Source organism: Poecile atricapillus, chromosome 2, assembly GCF_030490865.1.
Source record: "Poecile atricapillus isolate bPoeAtr1 chromosome 2, bPoeAtr1.hap1, whole genome shotgun sequence".
Taxonomy (NCBI): Eukaryota; Metazoa; Chordata; class Aves; order Passeriformes; family Paridae; genus Poecile; species Poecile atricapillus.
The window spans coordinates 55,215,802-55,242,416 of record NC_081250.1 but is presented as its reverse complement, the minus strand read 5'-3'; the positions used below and the strand labels follow the sequence as shown (position 1 = coordinate 55,242,416).

General features: G+C 38.7%; 1 protein-coding gene across 1 annotated transcript in view; it reads right to left on the bottom strand.

Moving 5' to 3' along the window:
* The window catches only part of ITGA9 (integrin subunit alpha 9), a 219,723-nt gene that overhangs the window by 79,886 nt on the left and 113,222 nt on the right, over positions 1-26,615 (bottom strand). The window contains exons 17-18 of the mRNA XM_058833171.1: positions 17,361-17,437; positions 1,269-1,419 (exon numbers count right to left, since the gene is read on the bottom strand). Coding sequence (XP_058689154.1) covers positions 1,269-1,419; positions 17,361-17,437 — 228 coding nt within the window. The remainder of the gene's footprint in view (positions 1-1,268; positions 1,420-17,360; positions 17,438-26,615) is intronic.

The following is a 26,615-nucleotide window of genomic DNA, read 5'->3' as shown; positions in this document are numbered from 1 at the left end:
AAATATTATAACAACCTTTTAAAAGAACATGCATCAAGCTTTGTTTCTTTTCTAGTGGAAAGGAATGGAAACACTCTCACCGACTTCAACGAGAACTGGGCCAGACCCTGAAAGTCTTCCCATAAAACTTTCACTATGGAAAAGTTGTACATTGGCATAGGCATTTCTAGTTTATCCCCTGCCTTTTCCCTGTTAATAAATTGCATACTTGCAGTGCATAATGTCTGAAAATGAAGTTTATAATACAAATCAAGTTTATAATATAAAGACTTAAGGCTTGCGACTGTGCAGTCAAAACTGAACACTAAGAGAATTAACATGCATAAGAAATTATGCATTTTTATTATACAGTGAGTTAATTTAAGAAGTTTACAATAATTTAAACCTATAATAAAACATGACAAATAATGGCAAAATTTCATTAGTTCAGTGGATCAAGTTAATCCTGAACTTCACAATAGTTGTATTACTGTTTTTAATACTGGTCTTACGGCTTGCAAACCAAAGCTCTAGAAGAGAGACATACAACTTTGAAAAGCAGGAATAAACAGAGAACGTTGTCACAATCATAGAGCTCCCATTCTGCACAATTATTGTCACATCATTCACATTCAAAAAGCTTTCACAGCCATCAGTTTGCAAAAAGCTTGATTCGCTGTTCGCATTAAAATGCCTTTATTTCTAAATTAATCCCCGCTAATGAAAACACCCAAGTATTTCTGTCTAAATGAAAAGAGACTAAAACTTAAAATATTCACCTGACTTCATGTGGATGAAATTAAAAGCACTCTTGACCTCTTGGATTTAGTGATGTGCCCTGGCCAAAACCGAAAGTTGCAGCAGGATATGAGCAAAGAACAAGCCTTGTGTCTTGGTTTCAACAAGGAGAAAGTCTTAGAAGCCCAGGTCAAGAGATAACCAGGACTGCTGGGTGCAGTGTGGCACCACTCAAACAAAAGTTATGTTTTGTATTTCAGTGCCATTTGGTACTTTATCAGTTTCCAAACAGCCTCCCTCTACCTCTTTATACCTCAAACCAACAGTCTTCTTTTTTCACTAGTACACCACAAATACCAGGCATGTGTTTTCTACAGAAATATATACACATACAATCTCATTAAGGAGCCTGAAAGAAATTGAAGTCCAGCATAACCAAAAACAACTTCCAAACGTCTCAGTGGTGTGGACTAGGCCAACCTCTATTTGTAATTAAATAGACTTAATAAGTAATTAAGAGACTTGCTCGCAGTGAGATTAGCCTTTCTTACCTTTTGCCACATTTTGATGAAGAAGAGCTCTCGAGAAAAATTGAAGAAAACATTGGTGTCGTAGGCATCATCACCAATGTTGGAGATGAAAATGTTAAGTGAGATGTTCCTCACTGCTCCAAGGGCCAGGTAGTCAGTTCTGTCATCAACACTGTAGGCAGAAACAGTTACATTGGTTTAACTCTGGTCGACTTTCACACTCTGATCCTGCTTTCTTCCTGATACAGAAGTGCTACAAGTCAACTGTTTAAAAGCTCAGCAGTCAGAAGTTCAGTAATGTGCTGTACTGCACAGTGCAGAGGGCCATACTAGGTACAAATAGCTCCTAACTCGGGGTTCTAATACGATATTTTGGGACTGTAGGAACACCCCATGATTCCCACATGAAACTATTTCACGTGCCCTACTTTTTGTGATAATAAATCAGTTGAAAACTGTAAAGTAACCAGATGGGAAAATTGCAACAACTGCAAGATATTATGCCTGCATTCAAATACACTAGTTATTTTAGTTTGTCTCTCAATAATTCAGACTTATTCTAGCAACTCTCTGAAAAATCTTCTTAGAGTTATATTATAGATAGAAAAAATCTAAAATGGGCTCAAATAAAATCCAGAAACTGGTGTAAATGAAAAAAAATGTGTGGAAATTGCAACAAATCACTACTGAATATGACTAATTGTTCTTTAGATATTTATGCCGGACCTAACATGGTGGAGTCACCTTCTATAAGTGGAATATCAAGGGTAATAGCTATATATAATGAATCAACACACTGTTGCAATATGGCATTACAGATTATGTACACAGACATGTACAAATGGAGATAAATATAGATATTCATGCACACACATTCATTATTTGGTATTTAATCATGCTAAGCTCTTCAGAAATGAGCTAACAAGTAAGAATAAAGGCTAAAGATAAATCACAGGAATATACAGTATCAATGCACAGATCTGCAGGTCTTAGAAGTAACAGTAAAAGATAATATGAAATATGCCAAGTATTCATTTAAAAATTAGCAAAAACAGCCAAATTAAATTTGGTAGTTATCATAACTGGACTCTAAGACCATTCATACACCCTGAAGAAACAGAGGCAGTGCCATAGAGAAAACACTGAGTAGCTAGTCAGAAAAGGACAAAGAACTCCAGCCACATAGCAGGGAGATACTTGCAATTATTTCCTGTAGAGTACAGCCACCCCAAAAGGAAGAAGGAACCACTTTTCATTCACCCAGTTTCTATAGAGGAACAGCTGTTCCAGTGACATACACATTGACACACATCACACTTCTGCTTATCAGCAATTCTCTGAAGATAGCTGGTGTGCAGGCCAAGAGCTGTGTTTAAAGGCAGCCCGACCCTCCATTGCCACCAGTTCTCCTCTGACAGCCTTCTTGATGTTACTGCAGCCAGGGCATTCGCATAAAAGTGGAGTTTCTGGAAATGCAGTGTTTATAAACTGTTCAGCATCTTTTGCTAATCATAGCTGTAGCAGACATCCAAAGGCAGAGCTTGCTGGACTCCATCTACCTGTGTTTATCAAGAAGTTTCTAAATGTAAGTTTCTGATGATACATACCAGGGACTCTAGTGAATACAGAATTTGGAAGAAGATGCTCTCGACTCAGGCTTTAAAGCTGATGGCTGTGGATTGTGAGTGTAACTTCACCGTGTAATGCAAACAATATTTGTAGCATATTTGTTTCCTGTATTTAAATCTTCATTTATTAAGTCTGAAATCATGGCTTACTGTTCAATGAGGAAGATAAAGGTATCTGGGAAATGTGTCTGCTTTCTCACACTTAAAATTAACTGCAGACACTGACCAATCCTGTTGATAAATGGACATTTTGCTTTCAAAATATTACTTTATTCTCATAATCAATTATCAGTGCAAATAAAGATTTGCAAAAGTGTATGTAGTACAGGACTGACTGCAAAATTAGAGTTGTTCCTTATGTACCAAATTAATGGCTCATCTATATGGGAACACTTGAAAACATTTAACCTTTTGGTACCAATTTCAGCACTTACTGTTGACAGACAAATTATGAAGATGCTAAACAATCTGCTGGGATTTTCTAATAATTAAAAGTCCATACTTGGAACCAAAACAAACAAACAAACAAACAAACAAACAAACAAACAAACCCCAACTATTTAATACTGTGAATTATTTCTCACAAACTTTATAATATCACTTCTTGTAAATGCTTCAAAACTTATTCAGCATCTGTTATACTTATTAGCAGAATCTGGAAGTATCACTCTAGCAAGCAAAGGAACATTAGATGCTCTTTATCTTATGTAGAGTTGATATTAAATGTAATATATGCTACAGAATGCTCTCTGAATTGGTAGTAGCAGAACTTTTAGATTTAACAGAAGTGAATTCAATTGAAAATACTCTCCTTCTTAATGAATAACTAAAAATTCTCATAATAAAATCATACATAAAACTGACCCCACAAAAAATAATTCAAAAATTAACACCACTGGGTTGTGTCACTCCTTTCTAAAGCTACCACTCTATTGTTCAAAGTGTATCATGCCAAAATGACATTTTTCACAACAAAGAAAACCCACTTTTAAAAGCACAGTGTAGACGCTCCTATTCCAAATTCACACACTAATAAACTCCAAAAAAATACACCAATTTTAGGCTTTTAGGTGAGTTCAGTTCTCTCTCTGAAAGGCTGTAAGTCCCATAAGTCAGTGCTGTAAGTCCCATTTTAAAAGAGCAGCTTTCTGAGTCATTGAATTTGTGTACATCTGGAATTAATCAGGTTCACTTGCAGTGAGAAAAGGATTAGGAATCTCCCCATTTATAGGGGAGCTCCCAAGCCCTGTTGGCCGCTTGAGAGAGTAATGTCAGCCTGCTGTGGTGCTGGAACAGCTCTGGTGCCAGCCTGGTGCCATCCTCCTCCAGCACCTGCCACACATTAAGCACCCTAGCTGCCAAGTCAAAAATATGTCAACTAAAGAATTTTTTGTCACCCTTCAGAAACAAGAAAACAAACTAAAGCCACCCCTTCATCTCAACAAGGTTTGTCAAACAATTTGAGAAACGTAATCAAGCAATGACTTTTTGTTTATATTTTCATGTATGAGAACTACAAAGCTGCCAGCATTCTCAACATGATCCTCGTAACCTTGCTCACATAAAGGAAGAAAGGCTAAAACAAACAAAAAAATGAAACAAAACAGAGATCCAATCAACCGACCAAAAAAACCCCAAAAACCATAGAACCTCAAAAAGGAAAAAAAAAGTCAAGAAAGAAAAGAAGTGGGAAAATATCAAGAAATTATCAGTTAATTGGACAGAATACTACCATCTTGTTACATCAGGTACTACATCCAAAAAATGAACTGAGTATAAGTTCTGGGTAGACTGTAGATGTATGTATTTGTTATATATAGGCAAACACATTTGTACACACATGCATACAGATGCCTGAAGGATGTGAAATTATCAATGTTTGCATGGAAAGAAAAAGAAGTTTTAAATTCAGAAGTACAAAGTACTTCCAGCTTTCACTAACATGACCCAAACTTGCAAGTAACAACCAATTCTAAAAATCAGGCTCCAAATTTCTGCCATAGTTTTAAATTCACTGACAATGGTAGTACACATTGAATGTAAATAGAGATATTTAATTTACTTCTTAAGTGATTAAGAAAAGGAAAGTAAATTCCAGGATAAAACAAATAACTTTTTTGCATGCTTTAATGCTCTAACTGTTAATGTCCACACGACATCATTGCATTATGGTTAGTGAGCGAAGAAAGACCATCTGAGGAAGACAAACTGAAAAGATCTGCAATCTTCATTTCTCCACACCTCAAGATGCTGCTTTTTTATTAACATGGGTCAGTGGACGCATAATCTGCATTCCAAATGGTGTGCAGGGACATTTTCTCTATTATGTATTTTGTTTCTCTTTCACCAGGGTGATTTTTTTTAAAAAAGGTGAGAAGGCATTCAGCACATGCTCTCAGTTTGTGCAGATCATACTTAGGGCAAGGAATGTGGTAGGGTCAGATATCTGGGTCACTGACTTTCCCTTTTGTATTAGGAACCTTTCTTTCCTCATAGCAAATTAGCACCTACATGGATAAATCACCATTACTGCTCAATAGACAGTGGAAGTTACAACTATAGCAAATTAGACTGCAAATGAGTAAAAATATTTCAAACAACCAAAGTTCAATCTGTCCTCCAGCCTCATCTGATAAAATTAAAGAACCCCACCTTTTGCTTTTAAATCAATAAAAGGTATAAATCAACATAAGGTATAAGTCAACCAACAGTGGTGCTGTGACAGATCCAAACAGATTTCTACCTTCACCAACCAGCACAGCAGTTGGACTTCATAATTACTAGGATAATTAAATATCAATTTTGTCTCCACAGACTCTTTACATCAACCCTGAATACCTTTCTTCTGTTTTGTGGGGATTTTTTAGTTTGGTTGGTTAGTTTGGTTTTGTTTTTTTTATTGCAGGCTTCAGTGTTAGTTGAACTTCAGGAGGAGTTTTTGCAAATACTAAAACCTCAAGGGCCATTGAAAAGCTGAAACCCTTAGCTGATCTGGGAATTCATTTGATATCTCATTGTGAAACTGACAGGTAGCAGGCTCATAAACAAATATCAACCGAATAAAAAATTTAAACAACCCTCCAGGGAGCAAAGCTATTGGATTTTACACTGCTTGGTTACATTGTCTTCTCATTGCATGTGTATTCAGAAGAATTGTATTGTAATTCTCTCTGGAAAGATCACAGCCAGTTTAGACTAAGGACTGGGCCAAATGTTCAAGATACAGTGGCTTATTCTGCATTAACTGAATTTCTGCCTTCTCCTTCTCAAGCTGAAGTCTATGCCAGCAAAGGGGCAAAGAGACCTCACACAGCTGATGACCAGAGCCTATCTGAAGTACATTAAGCCAGCTATGGCAAACTAGCACTGAGGCCATCAGATCATTTTATTCATGATCTTTCTCTGTATTTCTCAATCTAGTTCTCAAGCAGAGGCTTTGCAGTGTGCCCTGAGTAGTACGTAACATGAAGTGATAGAAAAAATATAACTGAGAATTCAAGGAGTTAGAATTATCAGAAGAGCACAGGTTAAAAGTAGTACCATAACAATATTGCTTCTGATGAAGGCTGAATAACAATGTTCCCAATGTTCCCCCTTAGGAAGGAACTAAATGTCCCATATGAAAAGAAGTGCTTACTGTGGTGAGCCCAGGGCCATAGAATTGCTTGCACCAGCTCCTTTCTGGCACAGGGCTGCCATCTCCAGTGCTTAAGTTCCCATATATATTACAACCCAGGAATGTGGCACAGAGCCTTACCTTCTCCATCTTTCCTACACTTTAATGTTAAAAATTAATGCATTTGAGTAGTGAAAAAGAGGTGGAGAGGGCAGGAGAATTAGAGGTAGGGGAAGACACACATCACACACCACTCTTCATTATGTTATATTAAAAACAGTAATTCCTAATTATGGCTAGTTACAATAAGTTACAATGCTTCTCTGGAAATTGTCCTCTTTTCCCCAAGTGTAGTTTCTTACCCTTAAGTACAAAACAGATATAAATCCCAGCCATATGTGCCTTCAATCTTTGAAATAAAATGGACAGAACAGGTCATAACACCCACATAAAGATACCCCTTATCACCCTACAGAAGTCTGGTGCCCTTTTATTATTATCTGTAATTTCAACTACACCCAGATGTTCACAACCCTTTATAAATAGAACTGAAGAATCAATAGGGAAAAAGCTGCCTCTGTTTTCACAATGTTTACTCCAGGGAGCAGCTTTTGGCTTGAATCAAGCTGCTCTGGTTTATGAACTGTGACATGAAAGCAAGATGAAGTACATCATCTATAGAAGCTCTAATCTAATCTAATCGAATCCTTATTTTTCACCCTTGCAGTCACATATACAAACTACCATGTTTACAAACTATCCTTGAAATCAACGTTACTGTGCTCCTGGGACAAATTTATCCCTCCATGTGTATAAAAGACAGCATCCTAAGGTTGCAATGCAAACAAAATCTAGTTACTAGTGGCAGAAAGAAATGCAACACATATATGGTATCAGGTATGTAGGTGAAGCGCAACACATCAGCCTGACATGACCAAAAAAAACACAGCTTTATATTTTCCCTATTTGTTAAAATATTTTAAGAGCTCTGTTAAAGAACATAATTATTGACCATAGATCTGAAATTTGAAGCTGAATCAATAGCACTTTTTTACCATACCATTTCTAGAAATTAGATAATTAATGAAGTCATCATGCAAACCTATGTGTTTACCATAAAAATTATGCCTTCATAAATAGACTTCCTGCTATTAGATAGCTTCACTATATTAAAGATATCTAATAGCAGGAAATCTATTTCTGAAGGCATAATCTTGATATGCTAGTCCCATTCCTGGGATGTTGGGGTGCAATATAGAATTTAAAAGCCATACTCAGTTAAGCATTCATGGGAGAAGAAGATCAGTGCCCTATCCAGCAATCACTTTCAGAGGTCAATAAAAGGCAGTTAGGGAGAAAACATTAGAAACAGTATAGCTTTGTTACTTAAGGCAATTTATTTGGCAGTAGCAGGTGTTATACTCCAAGAGTAACCTATGTCTAAATGTCAAACATGATAAGCAACATATTCCCATATCAGCACATTTCCTCTACAGCTCACACAAAACCAGCAAGAGGATTTACCTAGTGATCTATGAAGAACCTCAGGCTTACCAGATTTGCAATTTCGAGACCTAATACAGAAAAAGTTCACATAGCTGCATCACAAAAGACCATGTATATATGTATGTATATATACATATATGTGCACATCTGTACCAGTCAAGATGTATACTACAAATGCAAAACAGAACTACATCTGCTTCTCATTGTGGCCTGTACATTATCAAGAATTTCCACCTCTTGAGGCAGCTGATATATGACAGTGCTTCCTGAAGTTAAGCTTTTGTTTTGTTAGCTTTATGCTTCGGTTACTAGAGCAACAGTGACTAACTATCTTAGGCCCATAAAATACTGATGTTGAGATGTTCACAAGGAGGGCCAGGTTACACAGTAGCCCAGCAATGAATTCAAATTATATGAAAGAACATCTCTTAAGAGTCTAGTTTAAAATAACAAACAACAGAATCCTACTCCAGTAGATACAGTTAAATTATTCTTTCAAAACAAAAACAGTGTTTAAGAAGGGACAAGACTGGCTTGTACAATATTCTTGACTGATCATCAGTGACCTATTACTAGAAAATAGAGACTGGGAGTCTGTATTCTTATACTAGATACGTGGACTACTCTGGTTTATTAACACTCATCACATGATAGTTCTATCACCATCCATATGGGTTCCATCACTCTATTTTCAAAAGGAAGAGGACTGTCCACTGTTATCAAGCTGGGCTTATTTATTTTGGGAGAGATTTATGAAGCTCTGAGCACAACAAACCAGATGGGAACCAAGAAACCATTTCTTCATCCCCATTCAACCTCGACAACAGAAAACATTCACTTATGCTTTGAGATTATGCTCCCACTGCAATTTGCACTACATCCTGATTAATTATGGGCTCTGCCCGTTCAGGAAACGGCAAATCCAACCCCGGATGAGTTACAACAGAGTTTTCCACATGCCTTACAACTAACAACTGTCTGTAGGTAAAAGATAAACAAAAGATAAATAAATTAGAAATAAGAATTCTGCTTCATAGTTTCACCAAAAAAGCTAAATTCCAAACAGAATTACAAATATATATGAAATGGTAGCAAGTAGTTTTTCATTACACCCTTTGCAGTGTGGGAAATCACCTTTAAATAACATTAAACTATGCTATAATTTATGGAAACATTTAAATTACAGCATGAAACTCAGTATGACTTTTTGAAAAAAAGGAAGCAATCTACTTGTATCCATTTTCCCGATGTTTCATCATTTTTTTTCTCCTTAGGACATTTTTGGTAGTTTAAAAGATCATGAGCTAGGATAGCACTGGATATTACCAAATAACCAGTGGGCAGCACATGACTGCAGTCAGGCTCTGTATTTGTGCTCTGACAGTAGGGACTATCCATATTGGCCTACACATCTTTATAAACATAGGGCCTTGACTGTGAAGACCAATTCTCTAGCACTAGAAATGTTAAACCATAACATTTGCTAATTTCAACTTGGTTGTTTTTTGTAAAGCAGATACGAGTTTCATCTGAGCAGCTCTGCAACTTAGAGTAGTTGTCTAGGGTAAACAGAACATCAGAAATATTGTTGAAAAAAGTATTTATTCAATGAAAGATAAAATAAGTGACAACAAACTCTTCATCTACTATGAGTGAAGAGGGAGGGAAAAACAGGTATCACCAGAGCAAATAACAAAGCTCTACAAAAAAGGATATTGTGTTTCCTCTCATGACTGTTTTGTTAAGATGCACATCAGGGGCATAAAACCTCCATACTATGAAACATGATGCTTCTCTGGAAACAAATTTCCATTGTATGATCAAAGGAGGCGAAGTGCTGAGGTGTGAGCCTGGTCAAATTGATCAAAGAGCTTTGCTTCCCACATTAAACCACAGGCTTGCAACTTTTCTTTGTGGCTTTGCAAAAGTGTATGATCAGTGACAATCTTTCGTAATTCTTTTAGGAATCATTACTATATTAATCAGATACACTCCAAAAGCTTTGAACTTTATGATCAAAACTTTATGTTATTGCCCCTTCCTTGAGAACACACTGATGTTCTGCACTGTTACAACACTAACTGATGTTCTATGCTGTTACATCTTGTGCTGGTGAAAAGCAAATTGGACAAGGCTATCATAACATATTTTTATCTATGATTTCTGAATTCTTTCAGCTTAGGTTCTGTAATAATTTGACAAGTCAATATGAAACTTCTGAGGTTCGTTTTTCAAATCAGGTATCTAATATCTGATAATGTGCCTACTGAACCAGAGGGAGTCCTTTTGCTGATTTTAATAGGTCCATGAGCATATTCATCCTTGTGTCCATACACAGCACTTGCAAACAGTCAGTCTTGCAGTTGCATAGACAATTCCTATGCAAAATTATTCACTCTTCAGTAATACAAATAATATGCTTATAAACTTCAGAGCTGTAAGCTCAAAGTCTGGAAGTGATGCACACTCTCCTTTATCTTTTCAGAGAGGCTTGGGTTAAGTACTTCGATATTACACCCTAAAACATCACATCAAATCATTTACCTGCTTATCATATACAGAGCCATGAATAAGAGAAGAGGTCTCAGAAGTAAAAGAAGTGTTGGCATAAAAAATGTTAATCCTTTAGTAAGTCAGAGAAGGAATTTCTTTGGAAAAAAGGCAAAAACAATCTTCTGAGGAAGTGACCAGATAATACTGGAAAATACTTTCTTCATAAATTATGATTACATTAAAATGGAAATATTTTAAACTCGAGGAAATTTTTGACAGACTGGAATTTTTGTCCTTTCTCTGGCTAATTTCAGAGGAACTAATGGAAGGAGAAACAGCCCAACCCACAAACTTGACCTTTCAATTGGAAAGGGACATTTCTCAAAAATCCCATTTCGTAAGAGAACTTTTGAAAGTGTTCACTTCAACTCAATTAAACCCATAATTTGGAAAAACTTGAAAATTTCTGCAAAATGCACCTGTCACTCCTCTGCCTTCCTATGACTTTTGCTTCCAATTTCACATTTCAAAAAAAATTCCTAATTTAAACAGTATGTATGGGAACCTACCCCAGCCAGTCTGTTTGAGAACATAAATTTAAGCCTAATGAATGGTGGCCTTTGAAGACACTTTAAATCAACACATAAAAGCAAGCTGCTTCTTCCTAATAGCCAAACATCAGTCAGAAGGACTCGGATGGATAAGCAATTCTGTTCTAATGATGGATAAAAGGTGACCTCATGTCAAATAAATGTATGAAAGACAGACTTCCTCTTGGAAGCTTCTTAGAAATAGCAACATTTATTATAGCATATTCTATCCAAAGGAGCTCATAGTCCTATGCTTACAACCCAATCTATGTATCATACACACAGCTTGTGCTGGAACACAGCAGCTACCTGACATTCACAAGATCATCTTTCTTTCTTCTTGTACTGTTTGTTTTTGGTAAAGCTGCTCTGTTCACTGCAACACACAGGTTGCCAGTGTATTTACCTAGTCATGCAGGATTTCCTTCTTAGCTGTATCTTCACATGGAAGCAACCACCCATTCTGCTCTGGTCTTTTTAGCTAGCTTGTTTATTATGGCTGGAAGAAAGTCCATTTTTTCAAACACCCTCAGTGTTCCTCAAATGTCTTCACACTTTTCACCTGGTTCCTGTTACATCCTAAAAGGGCTTGATAACTACCATTGCCTTTGCAGAGCCAGTCAGATGGATAGGCATCAGGTCAGGAGCCAAAACTAAATTGCTATGTCAGACAAGACCTCCCTCAGCAATTTCAGGTTCTTCTTAAAAGACCAGAGAGCTTTTCTCCCACATAAAGTACCAAATGAATGCATACAAGATTTTAAAGGCTAGGGAGATATAAACCTCTGCAAAACACCTACTTCAGAGTTTACCTCAGCAAATCTCGGGGAAACAGATGTAGTTCAGCTTCTAAATAAGCATCTATGAGAGGGTCAATAAAAATGTGCTAGTTGCTGCAGAAACATGATAGAAAAGTCCTTTACTGTGCTGAGAGAACGGAGTGAGGCATTAAAGTCAAATTATAGGTAATAAACATATTTTTAACACTAAAAAATATTTGAATAAAATAATTACCATTACATTTGGTTTTTCAGTAGTGAATTGCTAGAGAGGAAACCTGGACCAAGTTATGGTCAAAACAACAAAGTTTATTGCAAAATATTCAATTCCTATTTCTCTAGGAAATAGGTTTCAGGTTGTGTCATTAAAGTTACCCATACAGAATACATACATATATTCTTTACACTAAGACAGTTTTAAGTCTCTTCCTTTAGAAATCAGCAACACCACTGTCCACAGGGTATAACTGCATGGATAAGGCCAGATTTTGCCATGTCCTATGTCAGCTGCAAGATTCAGCACTGAAGAATTTTTGAATGGGAGGCAATGAGTCATGTTTCTGTGCCATGTTGCCAGAACTTCTTATATTTATTCTTTAGGAAAAATGGACTAGAGAACTCTCATGACTGGAAAGATGAAACGCCTCTCTCCTGCTCCTTCAGTTTCTCCTAACACTGCCTTCCTCAAGTCCCCAGCTCACTCCATGGCTCCTTTTTCCTTATTCTTAATTGCCATCTGTAGTTTTAGGCTAGCAACACTCATACTCCCATGAGTCCAGGCCAACCACTAGAAAGAACATTTGTAGCAATACTAGCACACACCACTGTAGCTATTTCTACATGCCAGCTCATAACTTCTGGCACAGAGAGTTGAATCCTCACACTTTGGTTTGCCAGGTCTGGTCTTCCCTTCTTGTGAAGCTGTATGTTCCTGCTGGCAGAGGTGGCATCAGTGAGAGGGATGGAGTCCCACCAGCAAGTTTCCAGCCACAGTGCTGGAGCATGCCCATAACCATCCCTACTCAGATGTTTCCGTTTTGAAGAAAGACTGATTTTGTTGAAGCAATTTTGCTTAGGTTACAGGAGGGATTTATCTCAAGAAGAGTCAGAACACTAAAAAAAACCTGGTTGCAAGGGATTTCTAAAGGTCAGAAAATCCATTCTGATCCTCCTCAACACACGACTTATTGCCAGCAACAAATGAGGTCAGCACAGACCTTATCCAAACTAGTCCTGAAACCCAGGATGGCAGAGCACACCATCCCGGCACATCTCATTCCTGAGCAGCATGAACTGCCTACGCAAGAAAGTTTTCCAAATCTCTGGTCTGAACCAGCCAAACCACAGTCCATGATTCTTACCCTGCTTACCACTAGTCACAAGCAACAAGATTGCTGGCTCCTTTGTCCAGCAATCCCTTCAGGAGGCTGGGATGGGTTTGCATGCAAACTGATGCTAAAGAAGGCGCACAAGCCTTAAAAAGATTTATCTGTTAACTGAAAACAAACCTTTTTTCTTTCCAGTATAAATGCATCTTAACTCTTCTTCAATCCAATACAGCATGTAACCCTGGTCTTCAACCCAAGTCACCAAGGACTCCTTTCACTGTAACAGAAACATTAAAAAGAAGAGCACATCCCATCTCTAGCTTCCTGTATCTTTGCAAAAATTTCCAGATAAAGTTAGAAGGCTTTAACATTTTTTTATCGTTGCCTGCTCCCAAACAGTCCTACCCTTCCATATTCTCTGAATTCACAGCAAAGGGTTTCAGCTTGCCAAGCAGCACTATTTCCACATGCAGTAACACCTCAACAACATTAAATAACAAGGCAAACCAAATCACATCTGCTCAGAACAGCAGTGAAGTTTTAACACATGCAGATTTGCTTGATTTGAGCACTTTGGATAAATTGCCATCTATTATGTCATCACTTAGACTGAGTGTTAACATCCTGGGCTGTTTAGATGTTATTTATCAAAATGAAGTGCTCCCAATTTAAGGGTACACAAGTAACTTTTCAGGAGAGAAGGAATAGCCCAAGAAAATTAAAATCAGAGCAGGCCTGGTTAGCTCTTGCCAGCAGAGGCTTTTTTTTCCTATTATTCATTTGGTATGTAGGTGTGCTGGATTCAGCTGGGGTAGAGTTTATTTTCTTCACAGTGGCTGGTGTGGGGCTGTGGTTTTTAGTTGTGCTGAACACAAGGTTGATAATATAGAGAACTTTTTGTTACTGCTTAGCCAGACTTATACAGAGCCAAGGCCTTTTCTTCTTTTCACATTGCCACACTGGCAAGGAAGCTGAGGGTGGCATGAGAGGTTGGGAGGAGACACAGGTTGGACAGGTGATCCCAACTGATGATGCCATACAACATTATGCTCAGTATATGAAGTGGGAGGAAGAAGGAGGAAGGAGGAGATATTTGGAGTGATGGCATTTGTCTTCCCAAGTCAACATTATGTGTGATGGCCGTACTCCACTGGAGATGGCTGAACACCTGCCTGCCCATGGGAAGTGGTGAATTAATTCCTCAGTTTTCTTTGTTTGTGTGCATAGATTTTGCTTTGAAACTGTCTTTATCTCAACCCACAAGTTTTCTAGCCTTTACCCTTCCAATTTTCTCCCCCAGTCCCTCTGGTAGGGGAGTGAGTGAGTGGCTGCATAGTGCTTGGTTACTGGCTGGAGTTTCACATCTTCAAAGCTGGATGCCATCCTTTAACTGGGGAATTCTAATGATTAAAATGCATCATGGGTGAACTCTGTATCACAGTAGCTTGTGCAGTTCCTGAGCTCATAAGAATGCAAACAATTCTCTTGATGATAACGTAATCTGAGCTAACTTCCTATGCACATATATGCTGTAACCAGCTCACATTTGAAAGCATATAAAGTGATGAACAAAAATATACCTTGTTGTATATAGCAAGGTATAGTCTGAACTCTGAAAAGCTTTTGGCTCTAACATGCTACAAATTTAAAAGTGTGTAAGGACAGCTAGTTAATGTAGCAGAGAGCCCTGTGTCCTGTAACAATGTCTAAAAGCAAGACCACGATGGAAGAACAAGTCAAGCATGGAGTGGCATTTTGCTGATATATTTCTGCAGCTTTCAGAATTTATATTTGCCATTTCACTACTAAATACAGTCTCAAGACTTACAGTATCCCAAACAGTAAAATCCAGTTTAATCACACACTTCATGAAAGCATACCTCCTTGCTTGTTTATTTTCATTACTCTGAATAGTTTAATAGGATTAGCAAACTTTATCATCATGCTATTCAATTCCAGCAGATTATTTCCCATATAATTTGTGAATATGCTGAATACCACTAGCACTTGGGCAGTTCTCTCCACCACCAAAACCAACTCTTTACACCTTTTCTCTGTTGATTATCTTTTAATTAGGCAGCAGTACGCAGGGCACCATTCCTCTTAGATCTGGACAACTTACTTTCTTGGTGAGAAAGTCTTTTGCCAGCCAAAGTAGAAGATCTTAGCCAAACCACCCTATCCACAGGTCCAGTGACATTTTCAAAGAGATGCAGAAGACCTGAGAGAGAACTTCCCACTGCCTTCCTATAAACATCCTGTTTATTTCAATTCACTGTATCTGTGCAGCATTAATTGCATCCTTTCCAAGAACAAAATTTAGGTGCACAAATTTAGGTGATTATTTAGAAAAAGGTATTAACAAAAACTTGCTAACAGTGAAGTCAAATGTTTTGTGCAGATAGCAACAAATGAGTCATGTTTTTTTTGCTCTTTCAAAAAAGAAAAAAATTTGCTTTGTGCACAAACTTACTATAATCAAGAATAATGTGGAAAAATTGTGATAGGATTATTTTGCATGAAACACATGGGGCTGGAAAAATTCAATATAGCACTTGTTTAAAATAAGAATCCATAGCCTGTTTCTTGGTAATTTTATATGCAATAATAACAAGAATCTAGTTTTGTAAGAAATATTCACTGTGCTGTATTTCTTAATAATTGAAGCTTACAGAGCCCTGTAGCTAAAGAAAGCCCATACTGTACAGAAATTTGACAACATCCTGTTTATTTCAAAAAGGACTTCAGGTTGCCACTGGGTAAAGAAAATTTGAGAGCATTTGTTGAATATTTTGCTATACAAATGCAGAAACTGTATCTGAATAGCCTAAGCTCCAGTAACAGGGATGACTTTTAAATTGCCAAGATAACATAAATAACAGCTGTAAAAACAAACAGCCTAATGGTCCAATCCCAGCTGCAGTGATTACTATACACTGACTGACCAGTTTCAGGATCTGTCTCTTGCTATTTATTCCTCAACTGTGGGACAAATCCTTCACTAGCTTCTCTAATCCACGGAGGCACGTATCTAGCTCGCAACAGATTTTGCTCACCACAAAGTTTGAGTCAAATATCCAGACTAACTGCTGTCAAACCTTGGACTCTGTAGTCTGAGACCTAACCCTGCTCCCAGCCAATCCCCCAAAACACTCATGTGGATTTCAGTCATGTGTGGAGAAGTCCATAACTTCTCAAACTTGACTCTGGTTCAGTTTTGTCTCCAAGTACTGTTACAGCATGCTGTAGATTTGTATAAAACATGTCTGTGGCTATTACTACTTCTCTTTTTGTTGTTTTGTTTGGGTTGTTTCGTTTTCGTTTTTCACTGTCTTTCCTGACCTGAAAGCAAAGCACTTCACAGATTCTCCATCAAATACCAAAATCTCTGGCATGCAATTAAATAACTCACATCAGCATTTCCATCTCTAAAATACTGAAAAAAAAAATAAAAAGGAAACAGAAGTCATATGAAGTTCACCTTTAGCCCTATTTATCCCCAATCTGAATACACATCCAGGAAAAATAATAGGCATTTTCCTAGGATCGCCAGTCACAAGGGAAAGAGCATAAACTTCACCTCTGGTCTATTTGATGAGTTTTATTATGTCAGAAGAAAGTGAAATCAGACACTCATCCCCAAGTTGCAACAAGAAGAATTTGAAAGGAGTATTTAGAAAAGTTTGCAAAACTACAAGTTGAGAAACAGAAAACAGTAATTTGAGGATAATTTGCCATGTTCAGAGGGGGTTCTTTAACCTCACATGTGACAGAACAAACTGCTTTTCTGCAGGCAATTTTACTCCTACCATATCACGAACAGTATTTTACTTTCTTTGAAAAATTACGTGTTCCACATTGGTACTTGATTTGAGCATGCATCTTTACTTTTTTTGCCCCCTCTGCTCTTTTATTTGTTTTCTCTATTTTTGACCATTGTGACTGTTAAGCTGAAGGAGTCTTGCACTTTATGTGACCAGAGCCCACCACCACAAGAGTTCAGATTCTGTGAACATCTCAAGACTTTCTGCACTAAAAGTCACATCACTGTCACCATCCTTCTAGTCTGGATCTTAAACATCTGTGTTTGTATTTTGACTTTTCAGTGCCATTCCACATAAAATGAATGGCATACTAGTGTGCAAGAAATAAAATAAAAGTTCACTTACTCACCTAGACAGCAATAATTTTCCTTGAAGTTTCAAATCAGCAGCACAGTCATCAGATTGACAGTTCCTCTCAAAAACAGTCTGTGAAAAAGACAGGAAAGAACTGTTAAAACACAAAAAAAGTAAGATCAGAATTCAAAGAAGGAACATGCTTGGATGAAATAAAAACAAGCCCGAAATCTGTAATACAGGGATATATGGTGTGAGTGTTAAGGAAATACGAGATGAGGCAAATCTTATCTCTGTCAGAACTGGTTTTATTATCTTCTAACTAAACTAAAGTTTCATCAAAAGCAGACTCTCATTCAGAGGTTTTCCTCAATCCATTCTCCCTTCTCATCTGACAAGAGTAACTATTCATACAATATTTCTGGCATTCTTCTTTCTCTTCCCCAGATATGTGCATGAAAATGAATCAGAATATGAAGTATTTATGAAACTATTTTCAGTCCTAAGGATTGCAAGTGAGGCAATCATACTGCAAACGTTTCCTTTAGATTTTATATTTGGCAGGAAACATTTCTGCCATCATGCAAGCAGTAGAAAATTACAAATACTGTTATGTATCAGTGATACTCTCAAATAATGGAACCACTGTCAATCTTGTGAACTCTGGTAATACTGAGGAAATGTAACAGATTGAAAAAGCTAGGAACTATGAAGGGACAACATATGGGAATACTATTTAAGTGGCAGTAGTTTGCCATGGCTAAATGAGACAGCCACCAGAAAGTGAAAGAAGAGAACAGGAGCATGCTCTCGGCATCAAAGAAACCCAGATGCCATTAAGATCATGGTTACTTAACCCTGTGTTTAGACCACAGACCAATACCTTTCTAAACATAAGGCTAGACTTTTCAGGCTGGAGAACTCATTCTTTCAGAAGTATAATGATCTTCTGCCTACCAAATATTCAAATACCCAATATGAATGTCACTGTTCAACTAGGAAACCTGACAATCCACTTATCTCTTCCTTTAATATGAATGTTCCTTTCTACAGGCTTCATGACTTTTATTACCAAAGTAAATATATTTCCATCAGTCAAGGACAGGGAAAATCTGTGCAGGACACACGTAATGGTCAGACTGGGCTGAAGAGACAGAGAAGGCAAAAAAATGCAAACTGTACTGAGTTAGTACATTTTTTAAGAGCTCTGCCCAACTGTATCAGGACTGCAAAAAGACTTGAATCTTAAGCCCAGAGGGCATAGAGACTTCTAGTCCTTTGCTTTCCAGGAACATTCTTGACTAAGCAGGCAGCTTGTTCTCCTTTTTCTATGCTGTCTGAGCTCCCAAAAAAGGAGTGAATGTTTATGTAGTTAATTGTGATGCTGGAAGGGATTTTGCCTTTTTGCTTTTATATTTCCTTAATATATATTCATAGCTCTATTCTTGCATAGTTATATAGTTCCTAGCTAGTCCCAGTACCTTTTCCTACCTTTTTCCTTCCCTGATAGACAGAAGGACAAAACACATTCCAGAGGCTCCAAGCCAAGGGATCTAGGGCCCCTATCCTATCCTGGTTCTTCCTGGGAGCCAAGGTTGAAACTAGCTCTTCAAGACACATTTTCATAAACAAAGTTTAGTTCCTATCTAAGAAGGGAGGATTTAGAAAAGGGTTGAATCCCTTTCCCCCTGAAAAGCGGGAACCACCGTACAACTTATGTCTCTAACTGGGTATTTTTATTAGTTATGCTAATTTTCTAAACTTAAAAAACTGTTTTCACCTTGTGCAGAGGTGGGCATTTTCTGTGTCTGCCCCTGGAGGCCTCCAACAGCGACCAGCCTTTATATTACCTCCCATACTAATATTGTCTTGAAAGTGTGTTGTTTTATTTCTAGGTTCTTGAAGGCATCAGTTTCATGACAGATATCAAACTTATAAAAAAAAAAAAGTAGGTTGTACTGTGTTGCAAAAGAAGAAAAGGTGGAAGGTGACCAGCTCATCCAGGCTATTTACTTTGCTCTTTCATTTTTCTTTCCTATCTTTTGCTTTCTCAGAAGTGAAATTTTTTTTTAGAATTAAGAAAGGAGGACTGAATTTGCCCTTCCTCCTTTATAAAGACTACACAATCAAAGCACAGGAATAATCCTGAGACAGGAACTGGCACTAGGCCTCCCTCTCAAACATGGCACATTTCAGAGGTATAGTTTCAAAAGTCCTCAGAATTAATCTTCAAACCACTGTAGTAGTTTCACATAGGAAAGACGACTTGGTAACCCTCAGAGAAGAAAGAATAATAAACTGTAAAAAAATTCTAGCCTTTCAGTTTCTCTGTTTGAACTGCAGAAATCTTGGCAAAGTGAACACAGCAATCAGACATTATCTGTACTTTTCAAAATATAAAATACTGTAAGTACATTTAAGTAACTATCTAATAGTCTTATCTAATAATCTAATAATTTTCTAACTAAATCTAGTTACCATTACTCAGAAAGAATGAACAAATACTCCATTTTCTAAAATCACTCAGCATGTATCTCTTCCAGCATATCAGGTACTAGGGAGCAAGCTACTTCGAAATACATTTGGAGTATTTTCTCATGTCATAGATAGGTTTCTACACAACATTGGGTTGGGAGAAAGAAATAAGGAGGGTGAATTCCAAGAGCTGTAGCTGTATAGGAGTGAACTGTTTGCTTCTATGGAGGATCTTGAACCTGTTCAGGTTTAGGGGGAGCTCTCTCACCTCAAAGCAGCTGGCTGGTCTGAGTTTCCAGTCCAACAGGTTCCTAGGACCCGTGGATGCAGGCATAACAGATTCAGCAGCCCAATTCCAGGTTAATGACATCTCTGGACTATTTTGCTATTTTCCACTATTTCACTCATCTACCCAGACTCTACTCCACCTTCCCTTTTTGTATGTCTTCTAGAGTCTTGAGCCTCCAGCTTCTTACAGTCTATTTCTTCCATTTTCTTCTCTGCTAACTTGAGCCTTTCCTTCCCCACCCTTTAGATGCTTCTACCTTTCAGGCTGACTAATTCCTGGCTGTTTAAATCCCTCCTAAACAATTAAGAAGTAAACTCACTTGAAGGCATCATAGCATTTGTGAACACTGCTTATATGTTGTTACTGTGCCTTACTTGGTCTACTTGAGCTGCAATTTCTTTGGGCCAGAAACTGTACCTAACTTAACACTGCATCTTGTTAGAGCAGGAGTCCATTCCTGGGTTATGGCGCAGACCCTACTACAACATCACCACTAATTTTAACTCTAAGCAATTTTTAAAGTAGTTGCAGCTTTACAATACCAGCTTTGAGGATTTATAAAGCTCTTTAAATATTAAAATTGTTGAAGAAGGTAATCCATGGGTTGTATGTGTTATCCACAACTGAAAAAAGGAAGTAGGGCGAAACTAACTGTGGAAGCAGTTCATAATTTTTGCTTTTACTGTTACCCAAAGCAAAGAGGAACAATTCTGAACAGTGGTTTTATGAAATTTAATTGTATTCTACTAACATGGTTTCAAGTACCTCACAGATTTGAATATATCAGAGATGGCCAGGAAGCTGCCTTACATAAGAAATATATACATGAAAAATTGAGGAGTACAAAGTCAGGGGGGGAGATCAGGGCAAAAACTGTCCTGAAAAACACAGCTCCATCTCTTATCCCAAAGTCATCACATAGTTGTCTAGCATTTTCACAAGAAAAATAGGTGTTTGTCTGCTCAGTAACAGGGACAGGATAACCTCAATGCTTCTAGGACATGTATTCACTGTATAAACACAAAACTAGTTCAAAGTTCATTCTCAGTGAGTCTGTCAGACTTCCTGCTATCACCAGATGTACAGCAAAGCAGAGACAAAACCCAGCATTTCCAGGGTTCACGATTCCTCTCTGCACTCTCTCCACTGCTGCACAGAACGCAGCATCTATGGGAAATTGTTCCAGAGCAGTTCCCACCAAGTCATCAAACTTTCTTGACAAACAGAGTTTTCTCAAATTCTGCATGGCAACTTTTCTGAGTAAAAAAAAAATTATGCTCCTTGGGAGGACCAGTAATGTGACAGATTACTGTCATGAAGGGTTAGGAAAGATGGATGGCACCCATGTCCTCCAGAGGGTAAGCCAAAAAACCTACATTAAAGTACACTCATAATAAAAAGTGAATGTACACATCTGTACACAATCAAACCTACAGTAAGGAGAGATCTGGAGCTGATCAGGAAGGGAATACATCTATATAGGTAGTCAGATCAGGCCTCAGAGGAAGTATCTTTGTGTCCATTATGCCTCTTGAAGAGGCACATTTTGTGTTAAAGGCCAGGGGTGAATGTAGGAGAAAGTAGAAGAGGGATAAATCTCTAGTTCCTGCATCCTAAGCCATCCTAAGCATAAAGCTGCTGGGTATTGGGCATGCAGATATTCTCCTTTTCCTTCTTGCTGGTAGTGGACTCTATTGAAAGGTGATAGGAGGTTAAATAAGAAAGAGCCCAGTTTCAGCCTTTATGATCGGAGGTCTGTGCTCTGAGGAAGATGATCTGTGATTTCAAACCAGGCTTACTAAACTGCTTCACTTACTTGCAATGGTTATCTAAAATTAAACAAATCCATGTTTCTGGAAGTAGGGAAGAGAACAGGAAACATAAAAAATAAAAAAGCTCCTGTGCCACTCCAGCCCACAGAAAATACGGCAAGTCTTTCAATAAATAAAGGGGGAAAATAGCTTTTGTAAATATTCTAATATCAACCTACCAAAATTCAGGAAAGCAAATGGAAATTTCAGGTTGTAGCCAAAATGTACTATCAAGAATTTGAGAGGTTGCCAGCAGTATTCTAAGAGTTCTGCCTATGCTTTCACAGAAAGGGAGAGCGACAGCTGAAGGTCAATATTTGAAGAGAAGGGAGAAAAACAGAATTCTCAAAAGAACCCTTGAAAACATGTCATTTTATGGACTGGATAAGAGAACAGTGATTCACTATAGATCAGACTTTTAACGACTTCCTCACACATCAGTCTATAAAAGGTTCAGATAGCATCCCTTAAAAAGTGGCAGAGCTGGCCTCTGTTATCTGAGGATCTATTAGTTTAATTTCATAAACTGTGCCATGGACTTCTGCAGGAACACTTGGGTTATGCAAAATTATTTGGGTTAAGAATACAGTGCTTCAATCTCTACACTGACTTCCAGCAAATTGTCACCAACCCTATGGTATGCGCAGAGATGACTTAGCAATTAGATCATGCTAGTAGCACAAAAACAATTTAATAAGGGGGCTTGTCATTCTAATAACTCTTTAGTTATTAGGTATTGATGCTATCTGATTATAAACATGTTATCTGGTGAAGCTGAGTTCCTGGCTCTTATGTAGAAACCAGGATATATGATCCAATTTTCAACTGCTGAGCTGTAAGCAACTCTCAGTAACTTTTTTAAGAAGTGTTTTCTGTTTATAGCTTTACAAACCAATTACATCAATGTGCCTAAATATAGATACAGGAGCTTGATTTTAGACCTGAATTTATTTTGATTTTAAACCTTCAAGTTGCCTGAAAAATAAAGCTATTACCTACATGTCTACTGACCGCAGAAAAAAAATAGACTGATTCCCTCAAGGCATCCCATGCTTTACTATACTACCTATGGAAACATAAGTTTCCATAATTTCCAATGTTGTGTAGAAACCTATCTATGACATGAGAAAATACTCCAAATGTATTTCGAATACATTTATATATGCTGCTGAGCCAAACACAAAATAGCTGATTTAAGTATCAGAAGAGCAATTATTACTGTGAAAAACATTCCAGGGTTTCGTCAGATGTACTGGCTAAAATGATGTTTTCCACAATACCCCTAACTGAGTGGCGGACTGAACATATGACAAAGGCATCAATACTAGGGGAGTGAAACCAGTGTGTTGGTACTGCACACTGGTGCAGGGGATGAAGGTTACCTATCAAGCTCCCTCAGCTCCACACAGACTTCATCAGAGCACTGGGTTTGAAGGCAGAAGGTAATAAGACCAGGCTCATTAGAGATGAGCATACCACTGTTGGGGGTGAAATCAATAGCCCAGCTGAAGTGCACCTCCACCAGCACACACAGACTGTGTAACAAACAAGAGAAGCTGGAAGCCACTGTGCAGCAGGAAAGCTGTGATGTAGTTGCCATCACGGAAAATAAGTGAGATGACTCACAAGACTGGAGTGCTGCAATTCATGGCTACAAGTACTTCAGAAGGTGAAATCTTTGGTAGGTAAAAAACTGTCTGTATAGCTGGACCCAGAGACTAAATCTGTTGCAGTCCAGTTGGCAGCCAGTTGCTCATGGTGCTCCCTGGGTTTAGGGCTCCTCAGTTTTAGGGCTGGTCCTTTTGATGATCTGTATGACGGCATAGAGTGTACCTTCAGTGAATTTGCAGGAAACATCAAATTGGGTGGAAGTGTTGATCTGCTCTCTACAGATAGACAGGGACAGAGCCAATCAATGGACTGACAAAAACAGCACGAGGTTCAATAAGGGGAAGTGCTGGGTCCTGCATTTGTGTCCCAGCAAGCCCATGCAGCACTATAAGCTTGGGGAAGAGTGACTCAAGTGCTGTTCAGCAAAAGGGACCTGGGGGTGCTCAGCATGAGCCAGCAGTGTGCCCAGGTGGCCAAGAAGGGCAATGGCATCCTGGCCTCTATGCAGAACAGTGTGGCCAGCAGGACCAGGGCAGTGATCCTGCACCTCCTGCTCTTAGCACTGGTGAGGCCACACCTCGAGTACTGTGTTCAGTTCTGGGCCTCTCACTTTAGAAAGGACATTGAGGTGCTCCAGACCATCTCCAAGGAAGGGCAACAGGGCTTGTGAAAGGTCTTGAAAATGTGTCTTATGAGGAATGACTGAGGGGCTGTGTTTGTTGAGAAGAGGGGCTCAGGAGGGACCTCATTGCTCTCTACAGCTACCTGAAAGGAGGTTGTAGTGAGGTGGGGACCAGTCTCTTCTATTGTGTCTGCAGTGGAAATGCCCTTAAGCTGAGACAGATGACTTTCAGATTAGATATTAGAAAAAGGGTGGTCAGGCACTGGAAAAGATTGCCCAGGGCTGTAGTGGAGTCACCATCCCTGCAGGTCTTTAAGAATTACCTGGATCTGGCACTGGTGTCATTTAGTAAACTGATGCTTTTTAGTGGTTTAGGGGTTACACTGGTAGTGCTGGGTTGATAGCTGGAACTGGTGATCATAAAGGTCTTCCAGCCTTGATGATTGTATGATTCTATGGCAGGCAGGGAAAAAGAGGTGATGGTGTGGGTCTGAATATTAGGGAGTCTTTCAACTGTCTATCAAGGATAATGATGACAAAGTTGAGTATCTGTGGGTAAGAATCAGGGGGAAGGCCAACAAGGCAGACATCCTGATGGGAGTCTGTTACAGACAACCCAACCAGGATGAAGAATGAACTGTGCTGTAAACATCTGGCTGATGTTTTACAATTGCTAGCCCTTGTTCTTGTGGGAGACTAACTTGTGGGATGTCTGCTGGAAACTCAACACAGTGGACAGAAGGCAGTATAGGAGGTTTCTCGAGTGTGTGGAAGACAACTTCCTGACATAACTGGTAAGGGAGATTCCCTGCTAGACCTGCTTTCTACAAACAGAGAAGGGCTGGTGGGAAATATGGTGGTCAGATGACATCTTTGGCACACTGATCATGATATAATAGAGTATTCAATTCTTGGTGAAGTAAAGAAGGGGTCAGCAAAACCTCTGCCTTGGACTTCAGGAGGGTAGACTTTAGTCTGTCCAGGACACTAGTTCAGAGAGCCTCCTAGGAAACAATCCTTAATAAGATGGGGGTCCAGGAAAGCTGGACATACTTTAAGAAGGAAGTCTTAAAGATTTAGGAAAACACCCTTCCTATGTGCCCAAAGATGAACTGGGGAAGAAGACCAGCCTGGCTGAACAGGGAGCTTTCATTAGAACTTGGATTTACGACCTTTGAAAGAAGTGGCAATTAACTCAGGAATGGTACATGAATGTCGTTATGCCATGTAGAAAAAAAATTAGAAAGGTGAAAGGTCAGCTAGAACTTAATCTGGCCACTGCTGTAAAAGATAATAGAAATGTTTTTTATAGATAAATGAACAACAAAAGGAGGGTCAATGAAAATCACCAATCTTTTTTGGATGCAAGGGGATCATAATCACCAAGGATGAGGAAAAGGCTGAGGTACCTAAAGCCTTCTTTGCATCATTCTTTAACAGTAAGACCAGTTATCCTCATGGCAACCAGCTCCCTAAGGTGATAGACAGAGACCGGAAGCAGAATAGACCCCCTGTAATCCAAGAGGAAGCAGTCAGGCACCTGCTGAGCCACTTTGATACACACAAGTCTATGGGACCAGATGGGATCCATCCTAGGCTGCTGAGAAAGATGTCAGAATAACCGCTCTCCATCATTTATCATCAGTCCTGGCAAACTGGGGAGGCCCCAGGTGACTGGAAGATAGCCAATGTGATACTCATCCATAAGAAGGCCAAAAAGAAGATCCAGGAAACTAAAGGCCTGCTAGCCTGACCTCGAGGCACAATAACAAAACTGACCATCTTGAGTGGGATCATGATGCCGGTTTGGGTTTTGCCCCTTTTTTTTATATGTTCTCTGTATTCTTTGCACATATATTTGTAGCTCTGTAGCTTATTGTACTAGTAGTTAATTTTCCCAGTACTTTTCCATGGCCTTTCCTTAAGCAGAAAGACGAAACAAATTCCAGAGCTATAAACCCCAGGAGGTGCAGGGCCCCAGTACTATCTTGGTTCTTCCTGGGAACTAAGATTGAGAACAACTCTTTGAGACACATTTCATAGACACAGCACAGCTAGAGCTGACAGGGGGACTCCAGAGAAACGGCTTGGCCTGGGGGGGAATTGCATCACCACTTGTCCTCCTAATTGGTGCATTTTACCAATTATGCTAATTTCCTAAAACCTGTAAAAATGTACTGATCTCTATAGGGGTGGGTTTTTGCAGATATTTTTCCATAACTGCCTCTGAAAACCTTCCGATAAAGATCCACTCCTTACTAAAATCACCTCAAGTTTCATTTCCAGGTTAGGAAAGGCAACAATCACATGGCACATACAGGACAACCAGGGGATTAGGCCCAGCCAGAACAGGTTTAGGAGGGGCAGGCCCTGCCTAAACAGCCTGATCTCCTTCCATGGCCAAGGTGACTCACCTTGTGGATGTGGGGAAGGCTTGTGTACCTGGACTTCAGCAAAGCCTCTGACACCATCTCCCACAGAACACTCCTGGAAAATCAGGCA